The sequence below is a fragment of the Prionailurus viverrinus genome, chromosome B1 (assembly GCF_022837055.1).
Source record: "Prionailurus viverrinus isolate Anna chromosome B1, UM_Priviv_1.0, whole genome shotgun sequence".
NCBI lineage: Eukaryota > Metazoa > Chordata > Mammalia > Carnivora > Felidae > Prionailurus > Prionailurus viverrinus.
This window is the reverse complement of record NC_062564.1, coordinates 48,885,867-48,902,665: the sequence shown is the minus strand read 5'-3', so window position 1 is coordinate 48,902,665 and position 16,799 is coordinate 48,885,867. Positions and strand designations below refer to the sequence as shown.

The window sequence follows — 16,799 nt, the reverse complement described above, 5'->3', positions numbered from 1 at the left end:
CACCAAAAAAAGCCAAACTCATAGATACAGAGAATATGGCTGCTAGAGGCAGGTGGGGGTAGGAGTGGGAGCAATGAATGGGGGGCGGGTCAAATGATAAAAAATAAGGGGGTTGCTCCTGGGTGACACAGTCTGTTGAACGTCTGACTCTTGATTTCGGCTCAGGTCATGATCTCACAGTTCATGAGACTGAGCCCCATGTCGGGGTCTGCACTAACAGCTCACAGCTTGCTTGGGATTCTGTCTCTCCGTCTCTTTTCCCCTCCCCTGCTCATGCACACTCTCTCAAAATATTATTTCTCTCAAAATAAATAAATAAACTTAAAAAAAAGACACAAATGCCAAAATGGATGCAAGATAAAATATAAAATGCAAATAGACCAAAGCCATTAAGGGAATTAAAAAAATAATGGAAGAATTCACCTTTCCATAAAAATAATAAAACTCTTCCAGGCTTAGACTATTATACAAGTAAAAAAATATATATAGTTAAGTGGGAGAGTTACGTAAGTAGATTTGCATTTTAGGGAGGTCATCCTGGAAACAGTGAAGAGGGTTGGAGGAAGGGAGAATAATTAGAATTTTCACAAGTTCCCACCATCACAAATATCCACCTACTGGCATCTGTGGCCAAGAACTCCATCTTCCCTTCCGTTGCCATAGATAATGGTCTATTGCTCTTATCAAGTTCAACCCCTCCATCCAGATTCCATTCCTTTGGGCTTCAAGAACATGGCTCCATCGGGTCTCCCTTCCTTATTCCTCTATCAGCAACCTTCCTTGCTAGTGGATCATTGTCATCAGCATACAAGCATGTTGTTTTCATAAAGGAAACCTCTTTCCCCTCCCACTACTGTCCCATTTTTCTGCCCCACTTTGCCTGAAAACTTCACGTAGTTTTCCTGAACATGCTCTGATCAGGCTTTCACCTCCACATTCCAGAGGCTCCTCTAGGCAATGTTACCAATGACCTCCATGTTGTGTTGCTGTATCTAATGGGCACTCGCCAGGCTTCTACCTGACCTAGCAGTTGCATTGATACAGATGACCACTCTCTTCATCTGAAACTTGATAACTTCTTGGCTTTCAGGTCTCCTCACTCTCCTGATTTTTCTCTTATTGATGAAGATTCATTCTCCATCCCTCATTGCTGGGTCTTCCACATCAACCTGACCTTTAACATCAGAGTACCTGGGGGTCTGGATGCTCCATTTATACTTCCTTCCTCCACAATCATACTGAGTCCAATGGCATTAAAAGTGCCATCTACATGCTGTGTGTGTGTGTGTATTCATATTCAGCTTGGACATCTTTATTCAACTCTGGGTTTGCATATCCAGCTGCCTATTCTACATTCCATTTGGAGATCATTAAGCATTTCAAATTAAAATATCCCAAACTGGGCACCTGATTTCCCAGCCCCACAGTGATGAACAGCAACTGATACTTCTGGTTTGTTCTGGCCAGAAACCTTTTATCCTTCATTCCTCTCTCATATTCACACCCGATCCATCAGGAAAACCTGTTGAATCTACGGGCAAACTATTCCAGACTTGGACCACTTTTTACCGCTTCCACCAACATTCCTTTAGTCCAAGCTACCACCATCTCTCACCGAGTCAGGTTTTAAAAGTATCATTCAGGAGGTGGATCTGAGGTTTGTCCTCCCATCTTCTCATTTGGCTGCCTCTCGAATAAACCTTTTCCTTGCTGTAAATACATATACATACTGTCACTTCACCATTCAAAATCTCCCAGTGCCTTTCCATCTCGGTGAAAAAAAAAAGCAGAATGGATAAACAGATTGGAGTATATTCACACAATGGGATATCATGCGGCAATGAGAATAAAACTATAACTGCGCACAATAACATCTATGATTCTCCAAATATAAGGTGGAGGAAAAGATACTACATACAAGAGTTCAGCTGCGTAGTGGTTCCATTTACATAAAGTACAAACAGTGATCTCTAAGGTTAGAAGTCCGGAAGCGTAGTTACTCTTGAAGAGGGGCGTGTCTAGAAAGGGCATAAGTGGGGTATCTACAGTGTCGATCATGTTTTATTTCTGGATAAATAAAACGTGCTGTCAGTGAAAATTCATTCAGCTGTACACTTGGTGTACTTTTCTGTGTTGCACACACAAATGATTAATTAAAAGATGACATTCCTTCCCATGATATGACCTTTTTAAAAGACAAATTGAACCTAAGTAGCATTGATCCTTGAACAATGTGGGATTGGAGGCACTGACCCCCCGTGCGGTCGAAAATCCACATATAACTTTTGACTCCCCAAAAGCTTAAGTACTAATAACCTACTGTTGACCAGAAGACTTACTGATAACAGTTGATTACCACATACATGTTATATGTATTATATACTGTATTCACACGATGAAGTAGGCTAGAGAAAAGAACACATTATTAAGAAAATCCTAAGGAAGAGAAAATGCATTTACAGCACTGTATGTGTATTTATTGAAAAAAATCCGCGTAGGGGTGGGCCCATGCTGTTCAAACACACGTTGTTCAAGGGCCAACTGCTATTTCGTTTTTCAGGCCTGCTACACACAGACTAAAGAAGTCTGAATGGGTGCAGGCTTTTTACGGCAATAAGATACTCACTCTAGTATGTTCACTGAAAACATGTTGCACTTCCCTCTTTCCTTATCTTTCAACAATATTACTGCAGATTTTTTATTGACTTAGAATTTATTCTCAACAGTATCATTACTTTTCACTCCCCAGTGGCCACAGTGTGTGTGTGTGTGTGTGTGTGTGTGTGTGTGTGTGTGTGAGAGATGTGCCTTCACAGAATAGGTATGCTTTTGCTTTCTACTACAGTGCGCCCTAAGTTCTCTGACAGACTAATAGGTAGCTGTAATCTGTAAAAAGTTTTTTTTTAATTAATTTTTTTTTAACATTTATTCATTTTTGAGAGTGAGAGACAGAGCATGAGCGGGGGAGGGGCAGAGAGAGAGGGAGGCTCCAGGCTCCGAGCTGTCAGCCCAGAGCCCGACGCGGGGCTCAAACACACAGACTGTGAGATCATGACCTAAGCCGAAGTCGGACGCTCAACTGACTGAGCCACCCAGGCACCCCTAAAAAGTTTTAAAATATAGACTGTGTTCTCTGTGTGCTTATGAAATAGATTCTCAATAGCCTTTCTTCTTCCAGACACAAACAGAATTCAAGTGGTTTCAAATCCTGATTATTTTGTTAAAAAACAATTGGGGGGTGGCGCCTGAGTGGCTCAGTCGGTTATGATCTTGCAGTCCATGAGTTCGAGCCCTGCATAGGGCTCTCTGCTGACAGCTCCTCCCCCACTCACACTCTGTCTCTCGAAAGTGAATAAACATTAAAAAAAATAATAAAAATTAAAAAAAAAAAAGATTGTAGTAACAATAATAACTACTATTTATTGAGCACCTACTATGTGCCAGGCACTGTGCTAGACACTTTCCAAGCTTCCTAATAGCCTATGAAATAGAGAGTATACCACTCTCATTTTGACTGAGACTTTGACAGGTTAAGCAACTTGTTGGGGTCACAAAGTCTGTAAGTGGGAGCTGTGATTCAAATCCTGCGCTGATCTAGCAATCCCTTCTAAGGTATATATACCCAGAAGAATTGAAAGCAAGATGTCAAACAGATAATAATACACCCATGTTCACAGCACTATTATTCACAATAACCAAAAGGTGGAAACAACCCAATGTCCGTCGACAGGTGAATGGATAAACAAAATGTGGTCTACCCACACAATGGAAAACGAACCGTCCTTAAAAAGGAAAGAAATCCTTTCACATGCCACAGCACGGATGCACTTTGAAGATACCATGCTAAGGGAAACAAGCCAGTCACAAAAGGACAAATACGGCATGATTCCACTTAGATGATATAGCGAGAGCAGCTACATACATAGAGACAGAAAGTTCAGCAATGGTTGCTGGTGGCTGAGGAAAAAGAAGGATGGGGAGTTCTTGTTTAAGGAGTATAGAATCTTACTTTTGCAAGATGAAGAGTTCTGGAGATGCATGGTGGTGATGTATTCACAATATGAATATACTTTACAAAATTATATGCTTAAAGCGATCAAGATGGTAACTTTTCTATTATGTGTATTTTGCCACAATTTAAGGTAAAAACAAAACAAAACAAAACAAAAGCTACTCTGGCTGTTGTAATTCACTGGCATAGATCTTCAAAGGGTTGGAAATTTTCCAGTCATGGGGTGCCTCCTGCTGGCTGGCCGAAAGAGACAATACACCAGTCTTAAATATCTCTTTGTGTGTCTCTGGGCCTCCATACCAGTCTCAGGAGGTAAGTACTAGAAGGGGTAAATGGGTAAAGCAAATGTGAGTTTGCCCTCAGGGAGCTTCTAGTCAGTGCAGGAGAATGGGTGTGTGGGCACAGAATGCCTTCTCAGGGAAGTGGGGAGCGGTCTATGAAGTTTCCCCTTACCTGGGAATATGTGATCTCTCCCCTCATGAGGCGGGCACTGGGACCATCTGGGCCTCCTTTCTGGAAAGCTTCAATCAGAAAGCCTCTGGAAGACGCAAAGGAACAACATCACGAATGTTCTGATGACTTCATCACAGCACCACGTAGGGGACGGACACTATTCATATCCACAAACTGCTGTTAGAAAGGCATTCTGCCATGAAGGGGGAAATGCAAAGTTCAAGTTGGAATCTTAGTCTGAAAGTGCAATCCAACTGTGACATGAGACCATAAACTAAATGATGTATACGCCCACAGGTGAAGGAGCTCATGGGCGACCACGTAGCAGAGACTTTTCAACTGGTCTTACTTAAGGGACAAAATCAGACCAGATATGCAGTCATTCCTGTTTTCAGCTCATTTGCACATGGCATCGCTCCCAATGACTGCTTTATTAGTACATATTCTTCAAAGGGAATGAAATATTTTTTCTGGTTTTGTTTCTGAACATAGAGTTTCTTCTTTCTTTCTTTCTTTCTTTCTTTCTTTCTTTCTTTCTTTCTTTCTTTCTAAATAGACTCCACTCCCAATGTAGGGCTTGAACTCACAACCCTGAGACCAAGAGTCACACACTCTACTGACTGAGCCAGCCAGATGCCCCCAACCATACAGTTCCTATTTCATTTTAACCTTATTTAAGTTTTAAAAGGTTTTCTCATGTCATGAGCTAAATTGTGCCCTCCCCCAATTCATATGTTGGAAGTCCTAATCTCTGGTACTTCAGAATGTGACTGTATTTGGAGACAGGCCTTTAAAAAGGGGATTAAGTTAAAATGAGGTCATTAAGGTGGGCCCTACGCCAATAACTAACTGGTGTCCCGAGGAGCAATCCGGGCACAGACATGGACAGAGAGAAGACCATGTGAAGACACAGGGAGAAGACATCCATCTACAAGCCAAGGAGAGAGGCCTCGGGAGCAACCAGCCCTACCACCACCTTGATCTCGGACTTCTAGTCTCTGGGACTGTTGTGGAAGCCACCCGGTCTGCGGTACCTAATAATGGCAGCCCTAGTTATCTAACACACCTCAGTTCACATTCATCCCTTATACACAGACCCAAGGAGTAGTAGACACAGAGGGAGAGAGGTCAGCTAATTACCTTTTCACTTCCCTATACTACAAAATATAAGTTTCCATTCCGATTTCCTGATAATTTCCCGCCCCCAGTGGTGGATGAGCTACCCTCACAGGGCTGGCTGGGCGACATCAGACAGATGAAGGATGGGACATACGTGGCAGTGGCACGTACACACATCTCTGCTCCCCCGTCCCCCTGGCTGATGTGGATAGTCTATCACCACATCCTACTCCATTGAGTCCAAATACCAATGTGCAATCCTTCTTAATACAGTGCCCCAGGCAAAATATTTACAACGGACTGGAATTGGCAAGCCAGTTAAAATTATTTGCCATGCGCAAGACGACAAACATCTCGAATCTGGGAGTTTCATTTCTGATAATAGTCAACCTACCTTTTATGCAACTAACCCTCTTGCAGGTAACAAGGATCAACTTTGCACAAAATATACATAGATATATTTCTAGTACTTGCAGCCTTGTTCAACTTTCCAGTAATAACAATGGTGTTGCCACACCTTTGCTGTCAGTTGTCTTTTTGTAATTTATTTTTCTTTTTTTTAAGATTGTGTTTTTAAGTAATCTCCACACCCAACGTGAGGCCCCAACTTACAACCCTGAGATCAAGAGTGGCCTGCTGTACTGACTGAGCCAGCCAGGCACCACCTACCCCAGTTGTCTTTTTTTTTTTTTTAACTGTTATTAAATGGCAATTACAATACCATCAAATTCACATTTTAAGTGTATGATTCAATGATTTGTAGTAAATTTACAAAGTTGTGCAAACATCAGCACATTCCAGTTTTAGAACATTTCCATCACCCCAAAAGAGCCCTCTAGTTTGTTTTAAGTTTATTTATTTTGAGTTGGGGGGGAGAGAGAGATCCCAAGCAGGCTCCACAGTCAGCACAAAGCCTGATGCGGGGCTCAAACCCACAAACCACGAGATCATGACCTGAACAGAAACCAAGAGTTCAACCAAGAGTTTGTTTAAGCAACTGAGCCATCCAGGCACCCCTGCCTTCCAGTTTTAAGAATCAAGAGACAATTCAACTCAACAACCTTTTATTGAGCACCTAAGGTGTGTAAGACATCGTGCCAGGTGCTGTGATATAAAAATGGAAAAACAGGATTGTATTCTTAAGGAGCTTATGGGGGAACAAAGGAGGCAACCTATAGACAAATAACTAACACGCTGGATGAGTAGGATGGAAAGCAAAGGGAAAATTACCTTTGTGCCTGGAGAATGTGGGCTGATAAAAGAAAAGGAGCTGAGGGAAGAATATAATTGTAGACGAAGGAGGTACCAATGTATCTAAAACCACATCAGGCAATAATAATAATAATAATAATAATAATAATAGCAATCTGAGATAAGAACATTGTTGAATTTGGAACCACGATTTCCAAATTCTAAGGGTGGCTAATAAGAGCCATGAATGGTGAAATGGCCATTACAGAAAATGAAATTAGTGAATCAAAAGGCACGATACATTTTTCAAGGACAAATAGTAAAATGATGAATTAAAGTTAATGAGCAAAAAGATGAGACCTGAGAGGCCAAATGCCTTCCATAAACAAACAAGAATTCTAGAAGGATAGGGACACCTGGGTGGCTCAGTCAGTTGAGTGTCAGACTTCAGCTCAGTCATGATGATCTCAGGGTCTGTGGGTTCGAGCCCCACGTGGGGCTCTGTGCTGACAGCTCAGAGCCTGGAGCCTGTTTTGGATTTTGTGTCTCCCTCTCTCTCTGCCCCTCCCCTGCCCGCACTCTGTCTCTCTGTCTCTATCTCTGTCTCAAAAATAAACATTAAAAAAATTTCTTTTTTTAATTTAAAAGAATTCCAGAACGATAGATCTGAGAAGCAATACAGCAATAACAGGAGAGCATTTCTCAGTACTGAAGAAAGATTTGAGTCCTCAGGTCAAAAGTATACCAATTACCAAGGCAAAATTAATGAAAAATAAAAACACAAAAAGACCCCACAACAGGCATATGTTGGAGAACTATGTCAATTCCTAGGATAAAAAAAGGGTAACAACCTTTTTACAGAAAAACAGATTTACACAAAAGAAAAACAATTCAAGCTAACATTAGTTGTCTATCTGCAACTTTAAGTGTCAGAAGATTGTGGAGGAACCACTCACTAGACATTGAGATAAAAAGAAATAGCCCAAAAATTCTAGCCCAGACAACTTTTTTTTTTTTAAGTTTATTTACTTTGAGAGAGAGAGAGACAGAGAAAGAGAGAGAGAATCCTAAGCAGGCTCTACACTGTCAGCGCAGAGCCCAACACAGGGCTCAATCTCACAACCGTGAGATCAGGACCCAAATCAAGAGTCTGGACACTTATCTGACTGAGCTACCTAGGTGCTTCTAGCTCCAGACAATTTATTATACATTTTTGAAGGCAACAGAAAATCTCAGCCATGTAAAAGTAATGTTTACCATCACATGCCTTGCCAGGAAAAAAAAAAAAAAAGAAAGAAAAAATTCAAGAAAGATTTCCAGTCAACTTAACATAGATCAAAGTAAAAAGTTGAGAACAGGACAAATGCAGTTTATAAGAAATTGGAAATTTAAGTTTTTAAAAATATCATTTGTCATAGCATTAGAAGAAAACAACTAAATCTAATGAAAGAAGTTTGAGACCTCTACACTGAAAACTACAAAACTAAGAGAAATTAAAGACCTCAACAGATGGAGAGATCTGCATCAAGTTCATGAATCAGGACACTTAATATGGTTCAGGGAAGATTCTCACCAAACTGATATAAAGATTCAATTCACTCCAATCAAAATGCCAGCAGATTTTGTGTATAAGTGTGAAAATTGACACACTCATTATAAAATTTATCTGGAAACACAAAGGACACAGAACAACCAAATAAATCTTCAAGAATAAATACGAAGGATTTATATTATAAGATTTTAAGATTTGTTATAAAGCTATAATAATTATGATAATGTGGTATTATTGCAAACATAGACAAATTATCAAATATCAAATTAATATAACAGGGAGGCTAGAAATAGGCCTCCACATATATGGTCATTTGATTTTTCAACAAAGACACCACTAACATTTAATGTAGGAAAGATTTTTTTCATTAAATGGCATTACAGCAACTGAATATCCATGAGTGGGGGGCGGGGGGGGGGGCTTCACACCATTTACAAAATTTGTTTTGAAGTGGAACATAGACCTAAATGTGAAAGTTAAAACAATCCAGCTTCTAGAAGAAAAAGCAATATGGGCCATCTGGGTGGCTCAGTCAGTTAAGTGTCTGACTCTTGATTTCAGCTCAGGTTATGGCCTCAGGGTTCATGAGTTCCAGCCCCACAACAGGTTCACGTTCTCTCTATGCCTCCCCCACGCATGCACACTCTCTCTCAAAATAAATAAGTAAACTTAAAAATAAGAAGAAAGAGCAACATCTTCATGACCTTTAAGTAAGCAAAAATTTCTTAAAAGGACACAAGAAGCACTAACATAAAACAAAACAATGATAAATTAGATGTCATTAAAATCAAGACTTTCTGTTCATCAAAGACATCATTGAGAAAGTGATGAGTAAACCATACACATGGAGATGTTTGCAATATATACATATGACAAAGGACTTCTATCAAGAATATAAAAAGAATCCTAAATCTTTTCTCAATAAGTGAAAGATGACCCTATTGAAAAATGGGCAAACAACTTAAACAAGAATTTCGCTCAAGAGAATTACCAAACGGCCAATAAGCATATAAAAAGAAGCTCAACATCATTATTCATCAGGGAAATACAAATTAAAACCACAATGAAGGGTGTCTGGGTGGCTCAGTCAGCTGAGCTTCCGACTTTGGCTCAGGTCATGATCTCTCGGCCCTTGAGTTGGAGCCCCGCATTGGGCTCTGTGCTGACAGCTCAGAGCCTGGAGCCTGTTTCAGATTCTGTGTCTCCCTCTCTCTGACCCTCCCCCATTCATGCTTTCTCTCTCTCTCTGTCTCAAAAATAATTAAACATTAAAAAAAAATTTTTTTTAAACCACAATGAGATGACACTATATACCCACCAGAACCACTAAATTTAAACACCCTGACAATGTCAAGGACTAATGACCTTGTGGAGAAAGTGAAACTCTCTTCCACTGTTGGTAGGAGTATAATTTGATAGCAGTTTAGAAAATAGCAGTTACTGGGGCGCCTGGGTGGCTCAGTTGCTTAAGCATCCGATTTTGGCTCAGGTCATGATCTCGCAGCCCGTGAGTTCAAGCCCCGCATCGGGCTTTGTGCTGACACCTCAGAGCCTGGAGCCTGCTTTGGATTCTCTGTCTTCCTCTCTCTCTGCTCCTCCCCTGCTCATTCTCTCTCTCTCTCTCTCTCTCGAAAATAAATAAACACTAAAAAAAAGAAAGAAAGAAAATGGCAGTTCCTACTAAGCACTTTGATATCAACACAGGTCACATACCTCTATGCAATAAAGTTATAAGGCACACACACCTTTATGCAATGATTAAGATGGCATTGAAAAATGCAAAACTAAGAGAGTGGGGATGGTATCAGGACAGCACACTGAGCATGTATCTATTTCTCTTTCTGCCTAAAATCCCACTAAGAGCATACAAAAGATACCCTTAAGAGATTTAAAAAGAAAAACAACTTCCATGGTTAAGAAAAACAAGAAAACGTAAATTATTGGACTAAAAAGTATGAGAAAATCTGGAAGACAGATGTAGCTTGGAACATATGGACTAAAAAAAGGGAGAAAGGAGGAAAACAAGAGCCCAAACATGTGAAAAGAAGTCTACTGTTGTTCTTTCCCCATGAAGTCCCAGGGCAGGTTCAAAGTCACTGTCAATAAACTCCATGAGTAGAAAGTGGACTCGGGGACTTCTGACAGCTGAGCTGGTGCCTCCCCTCCCTGCTACCATTTCATTTATTCACTAACAAACACTCACTGAGCACCTTCTATGTGCCAGGCACTGTTAGAGGCAACATGGAAGAAGGAGTGAACAAAAATCTCTCTTCAGGAGCTCACATTCTAGTGGGGGGAGAAAGAGAATAAACTGGTAAATTACACAAAGTGTTAGTGATACTGAGAAAAATTAAGTTGTAAAGGAGGCAGACAGTGTTCTAGCCATTACTGCTACCTAAAACATCAGCCCCAAACCTGTAGCTTAAAACAATCAGTCGTTTTATTATCTCTCAAGGTTTCTTCGGGTCAGGAATTAGGGAAGGGCTCAGCTGGGAGGTTCTGGCTGGGGATCTCTCCTGTGTCCGCAGACAGCTAGAACTGGATGGGGGAAGGGAAGGGCTGAAGCAGCTGGGGGCTGACCAGGTATGTCTCTTTTCAAGCAGTCTCAGGGCCTCTCCGAGCGGTCTCCCCAAGTCAGTTGGTGTTAAAAAGAAAACCACAGGCTCCAAACACAGTTATTTTCCTTAAGGCCCCACATCAGTAAGACTTCCTTCTTACCTAAATGGAGTTCCAGTCTCCACCCCAAAAATGGAGTTTTGGCCTCCACCCCAATCACTCCGTTGGCCTTCCTAGTGACCAGTCCCAACCATGAAGATTTGTAAGCTCCCCCCATGAGTCACCTCATTGCCTAGCAATGGCACTCCTCTCCCTCAGGAAATTCGAAGGGCTTTAGAAGCTCCGTGCTAGGAACCCAGGACAAACACCAGACAAATTCTTCATTATACAAAAAATAAAGACACCAATAAACATGCATGCTGATAGAAAAGGTTCTATTAATGGAATAAATTACTATATATGCACATTAAAAAATCATAGGTAGGGGCGCCTGGGTGGCTCAGTCAGTTAAGCATCCAACTGACACTCAGGTCATGATCTCATAATTCATGAGTTCAAGTCCCACATTGGGCTCTGTGCTGACAACATGGAGCCTGCTTGGGATTCCCTCTCTCTCTCTCTCTCTCTCTCTCTCTCTCTCTGCTCCTCCCCACCTCATGCTTTCTCTCTCTCTCAAATAAACTTAAAGAATAAATAAAAATAAAATAATTACAGCTTACCTTAAAGAGATAAGAAACAAAATGTACCCATAAGAAGACTAGAAATAAAATGTTCCTCCCCCGTTAAACTGGAGAAAAAGAAAACTTGGTCAACACAACTACAGACAGGAAAAAGAGGAATAAAGGAAGAAATAGCAGAAGCGGTGGTTAAGTAGAAAACACAAAACATCATGGTAGGAATCAAAGTGACAAACAATCCAGGACAAAAATGGGAAAACAGCGTAACAGGTAAATACCAAAGGAAGAGCTACAAATGGCCAATTAAAATGAATAGTGAAGAGGAAAATGAAAACTTGCACAGTAGGGTGCTATTTTTCACCCATCTGCATGGCAAAAATTTAAAAGGGTCATCCCCGCTACGGGGAGGCTCTGGGGCTGGGTTTCTGATATGCTGTCAGGAAAGGTACAGTGTTTTTACAGAAGGCTTTGGCAGAATCCATCAATAACTTACATGTAAATGCACTTTCACCTGATGTTTCCACTTTTAGCAAACTACCCTAGGGAGCTATTGCAGGGACACTGTTTGCAACATTGATGATTAAGAAATAACAAAATGTCCATCAAGAGGGAAAATGCTTAAATGAACGATGGCACTTCCACGTTGTGGAATACTATGGAGTGGTTAAAAAAAGTAAAAGTAGATATATATAAATAGACACAGGAAGATGTCCAATTGTTAAATGAAGTAATTGAAACTAAGCAAATTAAGTAAAAAAAAAAAAAAATTAAGGCCTAGAACAGTACGTGTGCCACAATCCTATTGGTTTTTTTTTTAATCTTAGCTTTCTACCAATCTACCAAACTCCACACCCGAAAAACAAATAATCCAGTGAAGAAATGGGCAGAAAACATGAATAGACACTTCTCCAAAGAAGACATCCAGATGGCCAACAGGCACATGAAAAGATGCTCAACGTCGCTCCTCATCAGGGAAATACAAATCAAAACCACACTCAGATACCACCTCAGGCCAATCAGAGTGGCCAAAATGAACAAATCAGGAGACTACAGATGCTAACGAGGATGTGGAGAAACGGGAACCCTCTTGCACTGTTGGTGGGAATGCAAACGGTGCAGCCGCTCTGGAAAACAGTGTGGAGGTTCCTCAAAAAATTAAAAATAGACCTACCCTAGGACCCAGCAGTAGCACTGCTAGGAATTTACCCAAGGGATACAGGAGTGCTGATGCCTAGGGGCACTTGTACCCCAATGTTTATAGCAGCACTCTCAACAATAGCCAAATTATGGAAAGAGCCTAAATGTCCATCAACTGACGAATGGACAAAAAATATGCGGTTTATATACACAATGGAATACTACTTGGCAATGAGAAAGAATGAAGTATGGCCTTTTGTAGCAAGTTGGACGGAACTGGAGAGTGTTATGGTAAGTGAAATAAGTCATACAGGGATACAGATAACCATATGTTTTCACTCCTATGTGGATCCTGAGAAACTTAATGGAAGACCATAGGGGAGGGGAAGGACAAAAAAAAAGGTTAGAGAGGGAGGGAGCCAAACCATACGAGACTCTTATTTTTTTTTTAATTTTTTTTTCAACGTTTATTTATTTTTGGGACAGAGAGAGACAGAGCATGAACGGGGGAGGGGCAGAGAGAGAGGGAGACACAGAATCAGAAACAGGCTCCAGGCTCTGAGCCATCAGCCCAGAGCCTGACGCGGGGCTCGAACTCATGGACCGCGAGATCGTGACCTGGCTGAAGTCGGACGCTTAACCGACTGCGCCACCCAGGCGCCCCAACGAGACTCTTATTAATGGGGGGTGGGAGGGAAGAGAAGGTGGGTGATGAGCACTGAGGAGGGCACCTGTTGGGATGAGCACTGGGTGTTGTATGGAAACCAATTTGATGATAAATTTCATATTAATAAAAAAAAAAATAAACCTAGCTATCTACCAAACTACCTACGTACCAAACCGTGCATCGATGTGCCTGCAAATTCAGATAAGCAAGTGACAGACAGACAAGGCCTTATCTGAAACCTCAGAACCAGAGGAGTTTCAAAAGTCAGAACTGTTCAGATTGTAACGGTAAAGAACTGGGGGATATACCATGGTAAGTAACCCCTCTAGGAGGGTCTGGGGCAGCCCTCTTAATCAAAACCATTAGTATTTCTGTGGTGAAATGTGTGACTACTCACAGCAATGGGATAAAAATGAAAAACAGCCCCATACTTGTTCAGTTCAGATTTACTACCAAAACGAGGTCAGATTTTGTGGTCAAATGAAGTCAGGCCCAGGTTTTGCTATAAAGAATTATGGGGGTGGGGGGGTGGCGCCTGGGTGCTCAGTCAGTTAAGTGTCCAACTTCAGCTCAGGTAATGTTCTCATGGTTGGTGGGTTTGAGTCCCGCGTCAGGCTCTCTGCTGTCAGCACAGCACAGTCTGTTTTGGATCCTGCGTCTCCCCCTCTCTCTGTTCCTCCCCCGCTTGTACTTTCTCTCAAAAATAAACACACACAAAAAAAAGAATTACGGGGGGGGACCCTCTAAAAACCCCCTTGGTTTTGGATTAAATGAACTAGGTATCAACCACGATTACAGGGATGGGGAGAGGAAGAGGAAGAGGGACCTGCATTCCTTTTTTTTTTTTTAAGTTTATTTATTTTGAGAGAGAGAAAGAGAAAGCGAGCGAGCAAGAGCAGGGAGGGGCAGAAGGAGAGGGAGAGAGAGAGAATCCTGAGTAGGCTCCACACGGCCAGAGCAGAGCCCGATGCAGGGCTCGAACCCACAAACCATGAGATCATGACTCAAGCCAAAAATCCAGAGTCAAAGCATAAGAGACTGTTAAAAACCGAGAACTGAGGGTTGATGGAGGGTGGGAGGGAGGGGAGGGTGGGAGGGAGGGGAGGGTGGGTGATGGGTACTGAGGAGGGCACCTTTTGGGATGAGCACTGGGTGTTGTATGGAAACCAAGTTGTCAATAAATTTCATAAAAAAAAATAAAAAAAATAAAAAAAAAAAATCCAGAGTCAGACATTTAACCGACTGAGCCATCCAGGCACCCCAGGACTTGCATTACTTTTCTGTGCTATTCTGTTAGTTTGAAAATTTTCATAACAAGGATGCATCTGTGTATTAGTTGTGAAGTTAAAACCTATGTGTAAAAGAAAATAAAGAGAAAGATGCTTCAGAGATAATTCAAAATCCCAGAGGTAGTAAGTAACAGGCATAAACCACTACAAATCTGGGAGCTGCCCCCGGAGCTCCTGGAGGCATTCAACAAATACTTCCTGATATAGCACGCAGGATACAGATAAGAAGACGTGATTCTCAAATACCCTTTCTGTATTTGCTGACCCCTTGTTTCTCTTGCTAAAAAAACATTTACTGAGCACTGTATACAACAAGCACCTCGGGTTCTAGCATATACATTTTTCTTTTTTGTTTGTTTATTTTTATTTATTTATCTAGAGGGGGTGGGGGGAGCACAAGCAGGGGAGGGGCAGAGAGCGAGGGAGAGAGAATCCCAAGCAGGCTCCGTTCAGCTAGCACAGAGCCCGATGTGGGGCTCGAACTCATGAACTGTGAGATCATGACCTCAGTGGAAGTGAAGAGCCGGATACAACCAACTGAGCTGCCCAGCGCCCCCTTGAACATACAGTTTTGAAAGGACCTGATACTCTCCCCATCCCTGGTGTTCAGGCCAAGTACACTGGGCGGATCTTCCATAACAAAGCTGTGTGCGAAGGTATTACGTGAAACACGACTGTCTACAAGCGGATCCGGATCTCAGGGCACCATCCTGGCTCCTCTAGATCATGTCAGCCTCAGCTGTCAAGGTGACCCCCATCTCCAGCACCCCGACCCTCACAGGACACTGGTCCGAAGGGGTCACCGCCAAGAGTGGAGTCTCCTCGTCCCTCCTCCTGCTGTGCGATGCCACCGATGCCCACTGGAAGAAGCTGCACCCTCCTGTTCCAGGCCAGGTATTCAGGCGTCTCCACTGCTGGAGTTCAGGATGGCCGCCCAGGCCCCCATCACCTTGTCCTCTGGCAGGGATGTATGGATGTCCAGGACCCTCCCGCCCTCTCCCCCTCACGGCTTCGGCACAAGGCTCTCGGACCTCCTTGGATCCCCACTGGGCCCTTCAGCACAGCTTCCTCACCTTCCATGCCTGTGACCTCACTCACAGAAGGACTCGCTCACTTCGGCTCCAACCCCTGCCGGGCTTCACCGTCACCCGGCCTGCTCTACCAGCAAGCGCCCGAACTCCCGGGTCTCAAGCGAGCATCAGCCTCTTTCCTCTGACCGGTGTACCTGACCCATCACCCCAACAACCGGCTACCTTGCATTCGAGCACCTGTGATTTTACCTCCCCTCCACCCCAGCTCAAAACCCCTGAGACAGTCACCGGCTATCAAAGTAGGTACACACTCAGCCTGACTTTCCTGTCACACTACAGCACAGGAACAAGCAACTCCCCTACTTGTCTCCCACGACGTCCCTCATCTCTGGCCACACTCAATCTTCTAGTGCACATTCCATGCTTTCCACCCCCCATCCCCCAAGCCTTTGTTCGTGCTGCTCCCTTCATCTGGAAGGTTCTCCCTTCACATCTCTCCCCATCAACCTCTTACCAGTCTTCTCAGGCGCTGCCTCCACTAAGGCTTTCCTGGTTCTCCAGCTTAGGCCTAACCCGTCCCTCTTTTGAACCACCCAAAAACTCTGTCCCTCTGATGGCACTGCCTTCATCTTGAGCTCTGGCCATCTGTGGATGCCTGAGTTTGCATACCGGATGCCAAGCACGTTGAAAAATGTACAGTGTAAGGCAGGCTCTTCAGGTTCACCTTTTTTTTTTTTTTCTTTCCATGTTTATTTAAGAACAAAAGAGAGTGAGAGAGCCCAAGGGAGTGGCAGAGAGAAAGAATCCCAAGTAGTCTCCGGGCTGTCGGTGCAGAGCCCGACATGGAGCTTGAACTCACGAACTGCATGCAAGATCATGACCTGAGCCAAACGCAAGAGTCGGATGCTTAACCAATCGAGCCACCCAGGTGCCCCAGGCTTACCTGATGAATGAATACCTTCACGGTTAGTTCCCAGACTCCAAAGGCTAAGAAGGTCAAGATTATGGACTCTGACCTCCTGGCACCGGCTAGCTTTGCTATCACCTGTTTTATGACTGCTGGGAATGATCTTTAACCATGGTCACAGAGGGAGTGCAAGTCTTTGCAACTATAA

At 42.8% G+C, this 16,799-nt stretch overlaps 1 protein-coding gene across 1 annotated transcript in view; it reads right to left on the bottom strand.

Moving 5' to 3' along the window:
* The window catches only part of EPHX2 (epoxide hydrolase 2), an 85,253-nt gene that overhangs the window by 65,332 nt on the left and 3,122 nt on the right, over window positions 1-16,799 (bottom strand). Inside the window, exon 2 of the mRNA XM_047856685.1 lies at window positions 4,466-4,550. Coding sequence (XP_047712641.1) covers window positions 4,466-4,550 — 85 coding nt within the window. The remainder of the gene's footprint in view (window positions 1-4,465; window positions 4,551-16,799) is intronic.